Below are 15630 nucleotides of genomic sequence, written 5' to 3'. Positions count from 1 at the left end.
TACAGAGTTCGAAACGAATGACCACGCATTTTTGCATCAGTTAGCGACATAGTGCGAGTAGAATGATCAAAAAGACATGGAAGGAAGGAAATGTTTTATTTAACGACACACGCGACACATTTTATTTACGGTTATATGGCGTCAGACATATAGTTAAGGACCACACAGATATTGAAGGAGGAAACCCGCTGTCGCCACTTCATGGGCTACTCTTTTTAATTGGCAGCAAGGGATCTTTTATATGCACCATCCCATAGACAGGATAGCACATGCCATGGCCTTTGTTACACCAGTTGTGGAGCACTGGCTGGAACGAGGAATAGCTCAATGTGTCCACTGATGGGGATCGATCCTAGACAGACCGCGCATCAAGCGGACGCTTTATCACTGGGCTCTGTCTCGCCCCAAAAATACATGGTGACAGTGGGTGATTGTTTTTTCATCAATGTGAAAATGTGCGCAGGTCGAGTGAGCCGGCCCTCCTCCCCGTCTCTACGCTTCTGTGTTCTGGGTTCGTATACTGGAACTGACCCAGGCCCGTAACCAATGGAAGGTCGGGGGGGGGGGGGGGTCGACCCCCTACTACTGGTGGCTTTTTTTTCAATATGCTTCGGACCCCCCCCCCCCCCCCCCCCACACACACACACACACAAGCAACTTCGTGCCTCGCCATAAGCCTAAACGACACCACACACCCCACAAACCCTTCACAAAATCCTGGCTACGGGCCTGTGACCCCAACCCACAGCGTGATTTAAAGAGACTGTCCCTAGTCTGTTGCCTTTGTAGCACGTTTACAACACACGGAGTCTTTTTCATGACCAGTATTGCACATTAAAGAGACTTTCTTGTTGTCTGTATAAACAACTTGTTTGTTCCTATCCTAATGTTTGTAGTAGCTGGAAACCCAGATTTTACCTTCCAATAAGACGTACGAAATAATATATACTGATGGAAAGAAATAAAGGATCACACATATAGCAACAAGAAATAATGACTGCATCAAAAATCAATTCATATTGTGAGAAATTGACTGGGAACATATAGGTAGCACATTCAACACTACAGACATTCAATCCCACATTACAACTTGGTATGAAATACAGATATTACTATGCTAGTTGTGAATTAAATTTGGTCTACAGTTTGATGTGTTCCCTTATTTCTTTCAGTGTGTGTGTGTGTGTGTGTATATATATATATATATATATTATTATATTACGAAGTATGATGAAAAATTACTGTCACAAACATAAGCACAGACATTAGATATATAGACCAGACATGGGGTAATCGTAATCGTAATCAATTACAATCGATTACATATTTTTATGTAATCGTAATCGTAATCGATTACTCTGATAATACCATGTAATCGTAATCGTATTCGATTACATTGCTAATGTAATCGTAGTTTATGATTACTTCCGTGATTACTACACTAGGAGTTTCAAACTGTATGAACTTGCACTTTTTTGATGATTATATATTAATCATTTATTACAGCATAAAGTTATTACCTACTAGCAATGTAAACAAAGTATGTAAGTTAGGAAAATATTTATACAAAATAATAGGAAGGCATGAATCTATGGTTACTTAGTTTTAAATAGAGTTCGGTACACACGTTATATTCTTCTTAACTGTTTTATACCAACACCTTCCATTATGTCTGTAAATGGTTGTATTATGTTGTAACGTACATAAGCTTATGAAAACATGCCTATTAATCAAACCTCTTTGATATGCTTAGTAACAACTCAAGTAACAGTGCTAGTAGTTGGGTGCAGCACTGAGCAAAGGGACTATCCTGAGTTTGTATCCTTTTAACATGTTTTTTTCTGGTGTCACCGGTAACAGTGACGTCACGGCTCAAACTCGATCTATTGTTTTCTGTATTTTCATTTCGGGCTAATGTTGCATTTCAAACCATTATTATAAGTAAATATTTTTTTAAATGTATCTGTGTGTTCATCTATAATGTGTTTGGTGTTTGCTATGTTTTTTTATTCAAATAAAACAACGACCAAACTAATATCGAAAGAAATTAGGAGTCAGTTACACATTGCCTAATATATGGGTTTTTATTATTAAAAGTTGTGACTTTTTTTCCTGTGACGTTTTGGGGAGGGGGGGGTTATGGCTTTTTACCTGTCAAGTGAATCAGTTAATTTACAAGTTGACTGAAATAATTGATTCTCCAGAAGTCACGTGACAAGAAAGTGCTGGAGCAAAATATTTTCTGAACTGGTAGAACACTAAAAAAAAATATCCTATTCTTTTAATCTTTCTTTTTTGATTTGTGGGTTATATTACTTTATATCAATGGTTACCTAAAATTGTAACGATTCTAGTGATGCTTTGGAGAGAGGGGTTATATATGTTAAATAACTTATTGCTGTGTGTGGATTTGGCTGCCCAGTCAAGCTTACAGACAAGAGATTACGGTTGTGCGCTGTCCGTCTGCAGTCATTAAGACTAACAATTTTTTTTCAATTTCTTTATTGACTTTGAGCTGAAAGCTCATCAGTACAGAATAATGATATATACTTACAGGTAAACAGTGGTGATGTACATAAATTGATATAATTATATTATACAAAAGCAAAGAGTCTGCCACAGTACAACTGATCGCATTCAACACTTTTGATGTATTGTCAAATGATCATAGTTGACAACTCGTACCTTTGATAACTGTAAACTATATGTCTCGTTTTATGTGACACTGAACTAGAGCAGTTCGGCGATTAAAGGGGCATGCTTTGGTTTCTTTTAGCAGCTTGGGGATTAACACACATGTAATTATGTTTTGTCGTTGAATATAATAATATGTTTTAAATATTCATGTAATAAGTAAAGTTTGTTTTGTTTAACGACACTACTGTAGTACATTGATTAATTATTTATGGACTATTGAGTGTCAAACATTTGGTAATTTTGACACATAGTCATCAAAAATAGTTCATATTTGTGAAAATGTAATCATGATTGTAATCATCATTACTGGGCAGTGTAATCGCAATCATAATCGATTATTTTCATTTTCCTTGTAATCGTAATCGTAATCGTATGACATTCTTAAGTAATCGTAATCATAATCGATTACTTGTCATGTAATCGCCCCATTTCTGATACAGACACTGGTATTGTAAAGACAATGTATTTATTTATTTGTTTAACGACATCACTAAAGCATATTTATTTATTAATCACCGGCTATTGGATGTCAGACATTTGGGTAATTGAGATATATAGACTTAGGAAACCCGCTAGGCCTACATTTCCATTACTAGCAAGGGATCTTTTATATGCACCATTCCACAGACAAAATAGCACATACCATGGCCTTTGATATACCAGTCGTTGTACACTGGCTGTAACACAAAATATCCCAATGTGCCCACCGACGGGGATCGATCCTAGACTGTCCCCGCATCAGGCTAGTGCTTTACTACTGGGCTATTGCCTGCCCCTTGAATGAAAATAGTTGAGGAGTGATTGTATGAGATACGTGTCGTATTACACCAGTGCACCAGTCCTGCCATTGGTAAAATAAATAAATAAATAAAATAAAATAAAATAAATAATGATTAATTAATTAATTTAAAATAGTAATAATAAATTATTTTTAAATTATCCGGCCACTATACAGGTATGTACACGCATGTAGTAAATGTGACTGTATTGCTAATGCTAAAATTCCAACACAAGTGCCTGCAATCTATTGTTGGATTTTTATTTTGCTTAGTAGGGGAACCTGAAATATTAATGTTAATATCATCTATTAGACCGAACATACGTTTTGACCACAGACATCCTAGTAAAGAACGTTCAGGTCTGTTTATCAACACACCGAAACACATTCCATAGTTCGCACGTGCATCACGCAGTTGCCCCGTACACGTGCGTGGGGTATCATTCTCGATTTTGACAATTTCCAGAAAGGTGCATTAATCACTGTGAAACATTTCGGTCAATCTTTTTCATTCTGTTGATCATACAGTTATTGTTTTGTTTTTAGTCATTTTTATTGTTTGAATTTGCGATTTACTGATTTAATTTTTTTTTTTTTAAAACCCATCAAATTTCAAATTTCACTTTTAATCCCGATGGTCCTTCAAGATCTTTGGTGGTCATAACACCTACTGTAATATGAACTACAGGTTGTAATGTTAGCCCAGTTAATTCACTATTTTCATATAACCATTGCCCACAGCTAATATGTACTGTACCTTACAATTTTGGCAATTGTAAATTCTTATTAGAGTTCCCCTACTTTTTTGAAGAGTATATATAGGCCTACGTGTGTGTGTGTGTGTGTGTGTGTGTGTGTGTGTGTGTGTGTGTGTGTGTGATCTGGGGACACACACACCGTCTACGGCTCCTCGACTTCGGCGCTCGCGTTTGATGTTCCCTCTACATGAAATTTCGACCCCCCCCCCCCCCCCCCCCCCCCCCCCCCGCTAAACATGCTGGTTATGGGCCTGAACTCTTCTAAAATAGCATTTCAATTCAAATTTTAGTAAATCACAGAACTAAAGTCGCTGCCATCGGTAATATGACGTCATCACGATTAGCACAAATTAGTTTGACGTCACACGTTTTAAATAAATCTTTGAAAATGTTACGCTCAGGCAGTATTTGCATTTCTTCTGTTGTTTTTCTTTCTTTAATATTTCTTTTTAGTTTATAAATAGTAAAATTAATTCACTGATGCTTTGGATGCCATGACATTAACCTTGCTGGTTTTATGTACGTATTAGTTTATTATAAATACGAAAAAAAAGAAGAAAAAAACCCATGCAATAGGGCCTACTCTTAACGTTCAAGAAAAATCAATGTCGGAAAAGAACGTCTATTTTTGTAACAAACGACGACACTTCTTGCTGCTCAACTCTTAGTTTATATTTCATTCATACATTTACTATTTGTGTTTCAGTGCTTCCATTCACACTTCAACTTTGGAGACACATCGACATCGGCAAATGTTTATTCCAGGCAGCTTTTAGACAAGTAACGAAATAAGAAATAAGACAGTTCTAACATTGAAGGTCCTTTGTCATAAATGAAGTATGTCTACCAATGATCAGAGATGTTTCAAACATGGGGTCTCGTCAACACATTGTCGAACATATCGTGATCAGGCATTTCAAACGTCAGCATATACTTGTGAGAAACCTTTTCGATGTGGGATGTGTTTAAAGTGTTTCTCATGCAAGAGTAAGATTAAGCAGCATATAAGGATCCACACCGGTGAACGACCATATCAGTGTGAGGTGTGCAGAAAGTGTTTTCGTCTGAGTTACAGCTTGAAATCTCACATGTTAGTACACAATGGAGTCAAGAATTTTAAATGTAAAGTTTGTGAAAAACATTTTTCTTATGGTTCCGCCTTGAAAAGTCATATGTTGTTTCACACTGATGTTAAATCTTTCCAATGTGAGGTGTGTGCAAAATGTTTCTCACAAAGTGGCCATTTGAAAGGGCATATGTTGGTTCACACTGGTATTAAACTTTTCAAATGTGGGGTGTGTGCAAAATCTTTCTCACGCAGTGGCGATTTGAAATCACATATGTTGGTTCACACTGGTGTTAAATCTTTTCAATGTGAGGTGTGTGCAAAATGTTTCTCATACAGTTACAACTTGAAGCGGCATATGTTGATTCACACTGGTGTTAAACCTTTCAAATGTGAGGTGTGTGCAAAATTTTCCTCACACAGTGGCGATTTGAAAAATCATATGTTGTTTCAAACTGGTGTTAAATCCTTTCAATGTGAGGTATGTTCAAAATGTTTCTCACACAGCGGCGATTTAAATGAGCATATGTTGGTCCACACTGGTGTTAAACCTTTCAAATGTGAGGTGTGTGCAAAACGTTTCTCACACAGTGGCGATTTGAAAAAACATATCTTGGTTCACACTGGTGTTAAATCTTTTCAATGTGAGGTGTGTGCAAAATGTTTCTCACTCAGTAACAACTTGAAACGGCATATGTTGATTCACACTGGTGTTAAACCTTTCAAATGTGAGGTGTGTGCAAAATGTTTCTTACACAGTGGCCTTTTGAAACAGCATATGTTGATTCACACTGGTGTTAAACCTTTCAAATGTGAGGTGTGTGCAAAATGTTTCTCACACAGTCGCAGTTTGAAACAACATATGTTACTTCACACTGGTGTTAAATCTTTTCAATGTGAGGTGTGTGCAAAATGTTTCTCACAGAGTTGCAACTTGAAACGACACACGTTGATTCACACTGGTGTTAAATCTTTTCAAATGTGAGATGTGTGCAAAATGTTTCTCACACAGTGGCAGTTTGAAAAATCATGTCGTTTCACACTTGTGTTAAATCTTTTCAATGTGAGGTGTGTGCAAAATGTTTCTCACACAGTGGCAGTTTCAAACATCATGTCGTTTCACACTGGTGTTAAATCTTTTTAAAGCTACCTTTCCATTAGTGCGGTTATTTCTGAACTATAACTTAGGACCTTCCCACAGGGAACGCTCCCACCCCATACTATGTAATTTACTACATATTTATTTCTGAACTGATTGTTTTCTAAATTGGACACAAAAATAGGTGGGGTTTTTTTGTGTTTGTTATAAGCCTATTACTAAATCTGCAGTTTATATATATCATTATATACTACTCAAAAGAATTTAAGGGTCAGACGATATTTTCGACATTATTTTCTGAATGTCAATTATATTAGCTAGACCATAATGTCACGCATGGTATTGTTCCATTTTGACGAAAGTGGGTCTAAGCAACCCATAAATGAATTAAAATCCACTGTCATTGACACTGTCGACTAGTTCTAATGGCGAAAACATGCTTACATTTGCACGTAAATTAGGGCTAAAGCAAAAGGTCTGCTAAGTGCCCATAACTTGCTTTTTCACAAAGCGCTTCATTTGCACGCTTTGCACATGTATTCCATGTTTCCAATGCTGAATTTCCGTATAATTGGAGCTTGCGTTTGTGTACGGTGCACACTCCAAATTCGACAATGGTACGACTTCAACTGACTATCGAAGATCGAGGAAGGGCTATTGCTTGGCTTCAGGATGGCAATACGCAAAGAAATGTTGCTCTGAGACTTGGTGTCAGTCAGAGTGTCGTTGGCCGACTGTGGCAACGGTACCAAGCAACGAATTCTGTTCGAAATCGTCCATGTTCGGGAAGACCCCGAAGCACTACAAATAGAGAGGACCGCTACATCACCAATATGGCTCTACGTCAACGCACAACCACTGCACGCCGATTACGTGACAATCTGCGGACTGCGACTGGAACTCGAGTGTCTGATCAAACCATACGCAATCGTCTGAGAGCCAATAATCTACGCTGCCGTCGCCAGGCTGTTCGACCACCACTCCTACCACGTCACAGAACGGCCAGACGTCACTGGTGCACCTTCATCTGCGGTGGCAACGTGTTCATTGGGGTCGAGTGATGTTCACTGATGAGTCCAGGTTTAGTCTCCAGTTCAACGACGGTCGGGTTCGTGTCTACAGACGTCCTGGGGAGCGCTTCGCTGACGTTAACGTTTGACAACGTCACCGCTTCGGTGGTGGCAGCGTCATGGTGTGGGGCGGCATCTCTATCCACCACAGGACCCCCCTCTATGTGGTGGATGGCAATCTTAATGGAATCCGCTATCTGAATGAGATTATCCGGCCGTTGGTTCTCCCAGGCCTTCAGCAGATTGGCGGCGGGGCAGTTCTGCAGGATGACAATGCCAGACCCCATCGCGCCAGGGTGGTAACGGACTTTCTCAGACAACAAGGTATCGCCAGGATGGATTAGCCAGCATATTCGCCTGACTTGGCCCCAATAGAGAACGCCTGGGACGAATTAGGCAGGAGAGTTCGGGATAACCATGCCCCTCCGGCCAACCTTCATGATCTGGGTCAACTTCTTATGGCAGAGTGGCAGGCCATTCCCCAAGAGTTTTTCAGACGTCTGATCAACAGCATGAGGCAACGATGTGTCGAGTGTATTCGCGCCAGGGGTGGATTCACACACTATTAAACGAATGTTCTAATGTGTAAAATCCATGTTTGACAACCTTCAACTTTGACAGCATGTCATGTGACTTTCTTGTATACAGTGACGTTTATTTGTGGTTTTTTGTAAATATGGAACAATAAATAAAAAAATTGGTGTAGTTTACATCATCAATCTAATACACTCTGAAACTTATTTGGTTATAAATTTTTGACCCTTAAATTCTTTTGAGTAGTATATATTATTTTTCTACATTTCCAGCAGACTCCCAGTTTTTATTAAATTCTTTAGATTGACCAATGATCATTTCCAAATACAGAGCCAAATAATGCTGTTCTTTTTATATTCAGTATGTTCACTTTTTTGTTTATATTCTCCATTATTCTATAGTATTCCACAGATCAGTATCTTCAGAGCAGTCATAAAGCAAGTGTTCCAACGTTCCCTGCTGAGTGGGATTGAAGAAGGAGGAAATCTTTTATTTAACGATGCACTCAACACATTTTATTTACGGTTATATGGCGTCAGACATATGGTTAAGGACCACACAGATATTGAGAGAGGAAACCCGCTGTCGCCACTTCATGGGCAACTCTTTTCGATTAACAGCAAGGGATTTTTATATGCACCATCCCATAGACAGGATAGTATATACCACGGCCGTTGATACATCAGTTGTGGAGCATTGGCTGGAACGAGAAATAGCCCAATGGGTCTACCGACGGGGATCGATTCTAGACCGACCGCGCAACAAGCGAACGCTTGACCACTGGCCTACGACCCGCACACAACTACAAACGAATGAATCTTCTTGTGTCTGTTTTTCTTCATGTTCCCACAGACTAGTGCGACAATCGCCCGTTCCCCATTATAAGAGATTCGGAACTGTCATCGCTTCCAAGCATAGTCGGATCCACGTAAATCACTTTATAACTTTTACGCATTATGTGCTCGCATTTTAGTACGGGTGAGCTGGTGTAGGCTGATATATGCCAGAGGCCTAATTCATTCAACTCTCGCAACTTTGTGAATATGGGCCGCAGCAGAAAACAAAATTGTCTGGTTCTGGATTACGAGCCCTATTCGTTTTTGCATTATTACCAAACACAGCTGTTAAAGCCCAAAATGTCCCAGTTGCCCAAGATGTCCCAATTGTGACATCTTGGGTGGCCCAAGATGTACCAATTCTAAAAATTATGTACCAAAGCGGCTCAAAATGTCCCAACTGCTAACTATTATCCTGTTCAATTATTTAGACCCAAAGTTTTTTGCAAATGTTACATTTATTTCCTATTCGATATTTGTTTTCTTTGCATTTACATGCAAACAAATCCAAACCCCGACAGGTTTTATATACAAATCATCATATAAAATGCACGAAGTTGACTTAATTCCACTTTTTAAAAATCTCTGTGTGTTAAATGCACGTTATTTCTCCTATAAATAACTAAGGTCATTTGCATATCAAAAGATTGGGATCTGAGGCTACGTGAAGGCCATTATAGCTTGTTTCACTAAATCAAGGTTATTATTGTTTTGCAGTGTGTAATAGCATTGTCTAATCTTTCCGTTAAACATAGATATAAACAAACAGAACATGTAACCCTTTCTTGTAGGTGCATTATATTTAATCAATTTACCTAATGTATTATGTATTTTTATTTTATTATATCAATTACATATTAGCATACCATACCTAACCTAACCTAACACAACTGAGGTGTAGCACAGTAATAAACAAAAACACCTCACACACCGCAGGAATGTGCTTTCCAAATTTATAAATAAATTTTAATGCAGGGCCGGACCCAGAAAACCGGGGGGGGGGGGGGGGGGGGGGGGGATAAAATGTCAAAGGCCACCAACATCAAATAATAATAAAAATGTTATTTAATTTGCCTCTAAATTGGGAACTCATACGTATATATATATATATATATATATATATATATATATATATATATATATATATATATATATATATATAGTATTTATGGTGGTGCTAGGGGCTGGGGTTTGGTCGGTGGGGTGTTACATTTGTAATACGAAAAATCAAAGGGCTATTGTTCGGACTATGGGTTCAACCACTTTTTCATCCCGCAGACACAGCCCTGAATGTCCAAAATACGATAGCATTGCTTGGTCAATAACATCATTATTTAGATCTATAACTGCACGTGCTATTGTAGCAATGTGTAAACCACGTAAAAGACAAGTTAGGTAGGGTATATAAATTCATTGAAAATGTATTGGTCGACATTCTTGTTATTGTTATTTGAGGAAAAATATGGGTAAATCGAAAAACACTTCAGTTGATGTAAAATCGTGTATTAAGAACGTTTTCGATTATTGTGAAGATGAATATCAGCGCGGTAGACCTAGGTATGCTTCTTATCGAATTGTCGATCGAGTTGCCGCTGCACTTAAAGTTTCGGTTTCAACAGTAAAAAGAACTGAAAAATCTAAGCTCTACGAATCCGAGCACAGAAATCACTGTTAAAAAACGCGACCGAAAACTCATCGATTTATTTGATAAAGATGTTATTAGACGACGAGTATACAGATTTTATAGAGAGGGCGAATTACCCACATTTCATAAGATTAACGTGGCTTTAAGGGAGGAATGTGGAATCAACATATCCATATCAACTTTACGAAGAACACTCCATGACCTCGATTTTAAATACCAACATATGTCTACAACCGGAAAAATTAATTTTGAGGACGCCAATATATCAGACAGGAGACTGTCTTATCTCCATGAAATATCCAGTTTACGAGAACAGGGGTATTTAATAGTGTATCAAGATGAGACCTGGGTGAATGTCAACCACACAACATCCCACCACTGGACAGATATCCACCCGGGCACAAGTACCGCCAATCACCTGCCGAAATCAGACGCTGCTGATAGAGTTCCTAAACTCTGTTCGGTGACTGGGAAGGGAAAAAGACTTATTATTTGTCATGCTGGCTGTGATAAATATGGATTGATAGATGGCTGTGAATTGATCTTTGAGGCTAAAAAACACAGACGGAGACTATCATGGTGAGATGAATCATGACAATTTTCATCAAATGGTTTGAAGAACAACTTATGCCTTCTCTACCAGAACCTTCTGTTATCGTCATGGGTAACGCAAGCTACCACAACAAATTAACTGAGATTACGCGATGTCCTGCACTAAACGCTAAAAAGGAAGAAATTCAGTCGTGGCTACGAAACAAAAATACACCTTTTGAGAGTAACATGACAAAGCCAGTTCTTTATGAAATTGTGAAAAGTAACAAATGTGCACAGCAGTTTGTTACTGATGATATTGCTGAACGCCATGGGCACTTGTGTCTAAGACTGCCGCCAAGACATTCTGAACTCAATCCGATAGAACTGATCTGGAGTCGAGTCAAAGGGCACATAGCTCGTCATAATGATGGTAAAATGACCACGGTGCGGAGAGAACTTGCACATGCATTGAACTCTGTCACACCTACACACTTCTCTGACGCAGTTAAACATGTAATAAAGATCGAAGAAGATGTTAGAAAACAAAATAGTTTTATAAGAAATAAAATACCCCCTGTGATAGTCTCCCTTAACGAAGATAGTGATGAAGAAATGAGTTTGTCGACTGATTAAGTTATTTCTCCATACCCATCAGGAGTATTACTTTAATGTATGCATGAAGTCTTTAACACCAAAAAACTATTTATTTCCATATCATTCACTATCAAGCAACCTAACAACCTATAAACTAATCGACTAGAAATGCATATAGACTACACATACATACGAGAGAAATGTTTATTTAACGACACACTCAACGCATTTGATATACGTTTATGTGGCGTCAGACAAAACGGTTAAGGAGCATTATGACAGTGAGAAAGAAACTCGCTACCGCCACATGGGCCACTGTTTCCGATAAGCAATAAGGGACGTTTTATATGCACCATCCCATAGACAGGATAGCACATACCACAGCCTTTATACATCAGTTGTGGTGCACATGCTGGAACTAGACACAACCCAATGGGTCCACCATGTGGGATCGATCAGTCGACCTACCATGAGCGAACGCTTTACCTCTGAGCTACGTCCCGCTCCATATACAAAAGAAGCCTTAAGTGGGGTTGGGGTTGTACAGAGGGTCACACCTCCACCAATCGCATGCATACCATATTCTTCTCTCTCTCTCCCTATAACCATATAACCATAGATTAAAATATGTTGAGTGCGTCGTTACATAAATGACGTCTCTCTCTCTCTCTCTCTCTCTCTGTGTCTCTCCCTTCAGCGCGCGCGCTTGTGTATTCCACAATATAATTATAATATTTGATACATATTTCTTTTTCAAACTGAGGTTTTGTCACTTGAACTCCCCACCTGAATCCGCGCCTGCTTCATGTTTACAGATATTTTCTTAAATATAGGTCATACTACGATTTGTGCGGATAGGACGATAGAACCGAACATTAGTTTGAAACGCACTATAGAATGATGCTTTTGATATGCAAATGACCTTAGTTATTTATAGGAGAAATAACGTGCATTCCGAACACACACAGATTTTTAAAAAGTGGAATTAAGTCAACTTCGTGCATTTTATATGATGATTTGTATATAAAACCTGTCGGGGTTTGGGTTTGTTTTCATGTAAATGCAAAGAAAACAAATATCGAATAGGAAATAAACGTAACATTTGCAAAAAACTTTGGGTCTAAATAAATGAACAGGATAATAGTGTGTTGCAGTTTGTTTTGTTTAAAACACCACTAGAGCACATTGATTTACTAATCATCGAACATTGTATGTTAAACATTTGGTAATGTTTACATTAGTATAGAGGGATCTTTTATATGCACCATCCCACAGACATAATAGCACACACCAAGGCATTTGGTATACGACTCATGGTGTGTGTGTGTGTGTGTGCTGAATTTGTTAACATGAATTCAGAAGTTGGAGGGTGATCACCCTATAAACAAAACGTAAATGCAATTCGTTCTGTCTGATCCCATTCCCTTCTAAAAGCAGAATCCCCATGATTGTTTTTCAATCTGTATTTCCTGTTCTTTTTTTCTAATTTGTTATGGTTTGCTTTTTGGTTTTATTATTGGAGGGTTGGAATGGTAATCCGTTGGCTTTCGGTTCAGTTGTTTTCTTTGCAAAACAAATTACATACATTACAAACAATTTTCTAAGAACATACATTTTATTTCGTCCAAATATTTCTTCTTTGACTACAAAAAAAACCCTGTTGATTATAACGCTCGTACAACCACCACACCACACAATAGAACACAACATAATGCAATTCAATACAATAAGAAGAAATACTATTTTTATTGGGAAAATGTTGCCAGGAAAATCAAAACCATACAGAAACTAGGTTTACCTACAACAGACATTAAACAGGATGATAACACTATTTGCAGTTAAAACGTCTTGGCAACCGGTTGAAGGGACATTCCTGAGTTTGCTGCATGTTTTCGACTAATAAAATATTTCTATGATTAAACTTGCATAATAAATATATTTTCTTTGTTTAGAATATCAGTGTCTGCATATTCAATGTGTTTCTGGTCGTCTTGATATTTGTAAAAAAAAACAAAAAAAAACTGGGTTTTGTCTTGAAATAATTTCGTACGTTTAACATACAGCCACTAATATTTTATGCAGAAAAATATATTTGATATGTAATTAGAAACGTTAAAAAGTTTCTATTGAATGAATGAATGAATGAATATTTACACCTCAGCACGAAAAATACATCGGCTATTGGGTGTCAAACTATGGCAATGGAAACAAATAAGGTGATGATCAACATCAACAGAAAAATTCAAGATATAAATAAAAACAGTGTAAAGAACTGTGCAAAAATACAAATACAAATATCACAGATAGATACTGACTTTTACTCTAAACTTCAATTTGTGCTGTATTGGCTATTCTCAAAGAGAATGTTACACCCCTGCACCACGGTGAGGTTACAGCACGCGCAGGGGAAGTTTCTGTTGGTCGACAACATCGTAAAACGTGCAGCAAACTCGGGAATGTCCCTTTAAAATATACAATGTAACTGCATTATATTCAATTTGACAATGTACACCCACACACCACATGTATTTACATTTTTTATTTGATAGAGAGAGACAGACAGACGGAGACAAGGAGAGAGAGGTCTTATTATTAGGAATAAAAATTGTATTACGCGAGCCTCTGGTGAGCATAATACATTATTTTTATTCCTAATATATCATATTGACGATACCAGAACACACGAGGGTAATAATCTCTTTATCACATAATCTTAAGCTTAATACAACATGTTTTGTAAACTGTACACGCAATTTTATTTCCAGTCTGCCATTACTAGATATTTAAATGACGTAAGAATATGTGACGTGAACTTTTTTTTTTTTTAATGGAAATGACGTCAAATTCGAATGACGTCATTTTAGATATCCTTACATAAATAAAAAAACTAAGTGCTTAACGGGTTGTTTGTGTGTTGGGGTTGGGTTTTTTTGGGGGTGAGGGGGGGGGGGGGGTCTGAACGCTGGACAGCTTTTAATGTAAAGTTGCTATTGATGTTTTTGTTTGATGACTATGAACGCATACGTCAATTGTGGAGTGTCACCCTAGTACGTTTGCTTTAAATGGCAATAAACCTAGTGACGTGACATCGATTAATCTAATTTGCAAAGTTATCAAATTCTTAAAGTATGTGATCTGAAAAATATCACAGACTTTGATTGCACTGAAAATGTAAGATATAATATGATAAATAAATCGACCGCGTAGATTGTAGGCCCCATGCATGTGGTTGAGTTAAAGATAATCTTTTTATGGATGTCTCAATAGATCAGAGCACATCGTGGTTAGTCTACACATTTGCGGGCGATTCGGTGCCACAGGTTCGAGTCCCACCCAGCAATGGCATGTGACAATTTGTGAGGCCAGAAAGGATTTAATTATCCCATGTGCCAGTGCGTTAATATTTATGTATGTAACAGTCAACCTCGACATACATACAATATATAGATATTCATACATCAGTTCATACATACATACATACATACATACATACATACACTATTGCAAATTAGATGTAAATTAATCAGGTCACAGCAACACAATGTTTATTGACATGTAAATAAACGTGCTGCAGCGACACTACAGAATTGATGTATGCATTCATAATCATAAACCAAAAACCGCTTAATAGGGCAACTTTACATTAAAAGCTGTCCAGCGTTCTGAAAATAAACGAAGAATGTCAGGTACTAGTTTATTTTAATGTAAGGGTATTCCTTTTGAAAAGACGCGGCACCATATATTCATACGCTATTTGAATATCGAATAATGACTAATTAAAGTTGTGTATGCAGTTTACAAATATACGTTGGATTAAGCTTGTGTTTATATGATAACGAGATTATGACCCTTCTGTTTTTGGGTATCGTCAATAAATCAATCAATGTGTTCTAGTGGTGTCGTTAAAGAAGACAAACTTTAAACCATCTATCGATCCATTTATACGTACCCACGTACCAACCCATCCACCTACCTGCCTACATCCATACATACATGCATACATCCATACATGCATACAT

At 37.7% G+C, this 15630-nt stretch overlaps 1 protein-coding gene across 1 annotated transcript; it reads left to right on the top strand.

Moving 5' to 3' along the window:
- The first annotated feature begins 4617 nt into the window (after positions 1-4617).
- On the top strand, positions 4618-6448 carry LOC121373269 (zinc finger protein 235-like). Its single transcript, XM_041499790.1, has 2 exons — positions 4618-4752; positions 4940-6448. Exon 2 carries the CDS (start codon positions 5073-5075, stop codon positions 6282-6284), a length of 1212 nt encoding a protein of 403 aa, XP_041355724.1. The 5' UTR covers positions 4618-4752; positions 4940-5072; the 3' UTR covers positions 6285-6448.
- The last annotated feature ends 9182 nt before the right edge of the window (positions 6449-15630 follow it).

This window comes from Gigantopelta aegis, chromosome 5 (genome assembly GCF_016097555.1).
Source record: "Gigantopelta aegis isolate Gae_Host chromosome 5, Gae_host_genome, whole genome shotgun sequence".
Lineage (NCBI taxonomy): Eukaryota > Metazoa > Mollusca > Gastropoda > Neomphalida > Peltospiridae > Gigantopelta > Gigantopelta aegis.
The sequence above is the reverse complement of the archived record's forward strand: the minus strand, read 5'-3'. Positions and strand labels throughout refer to the sequence as shown.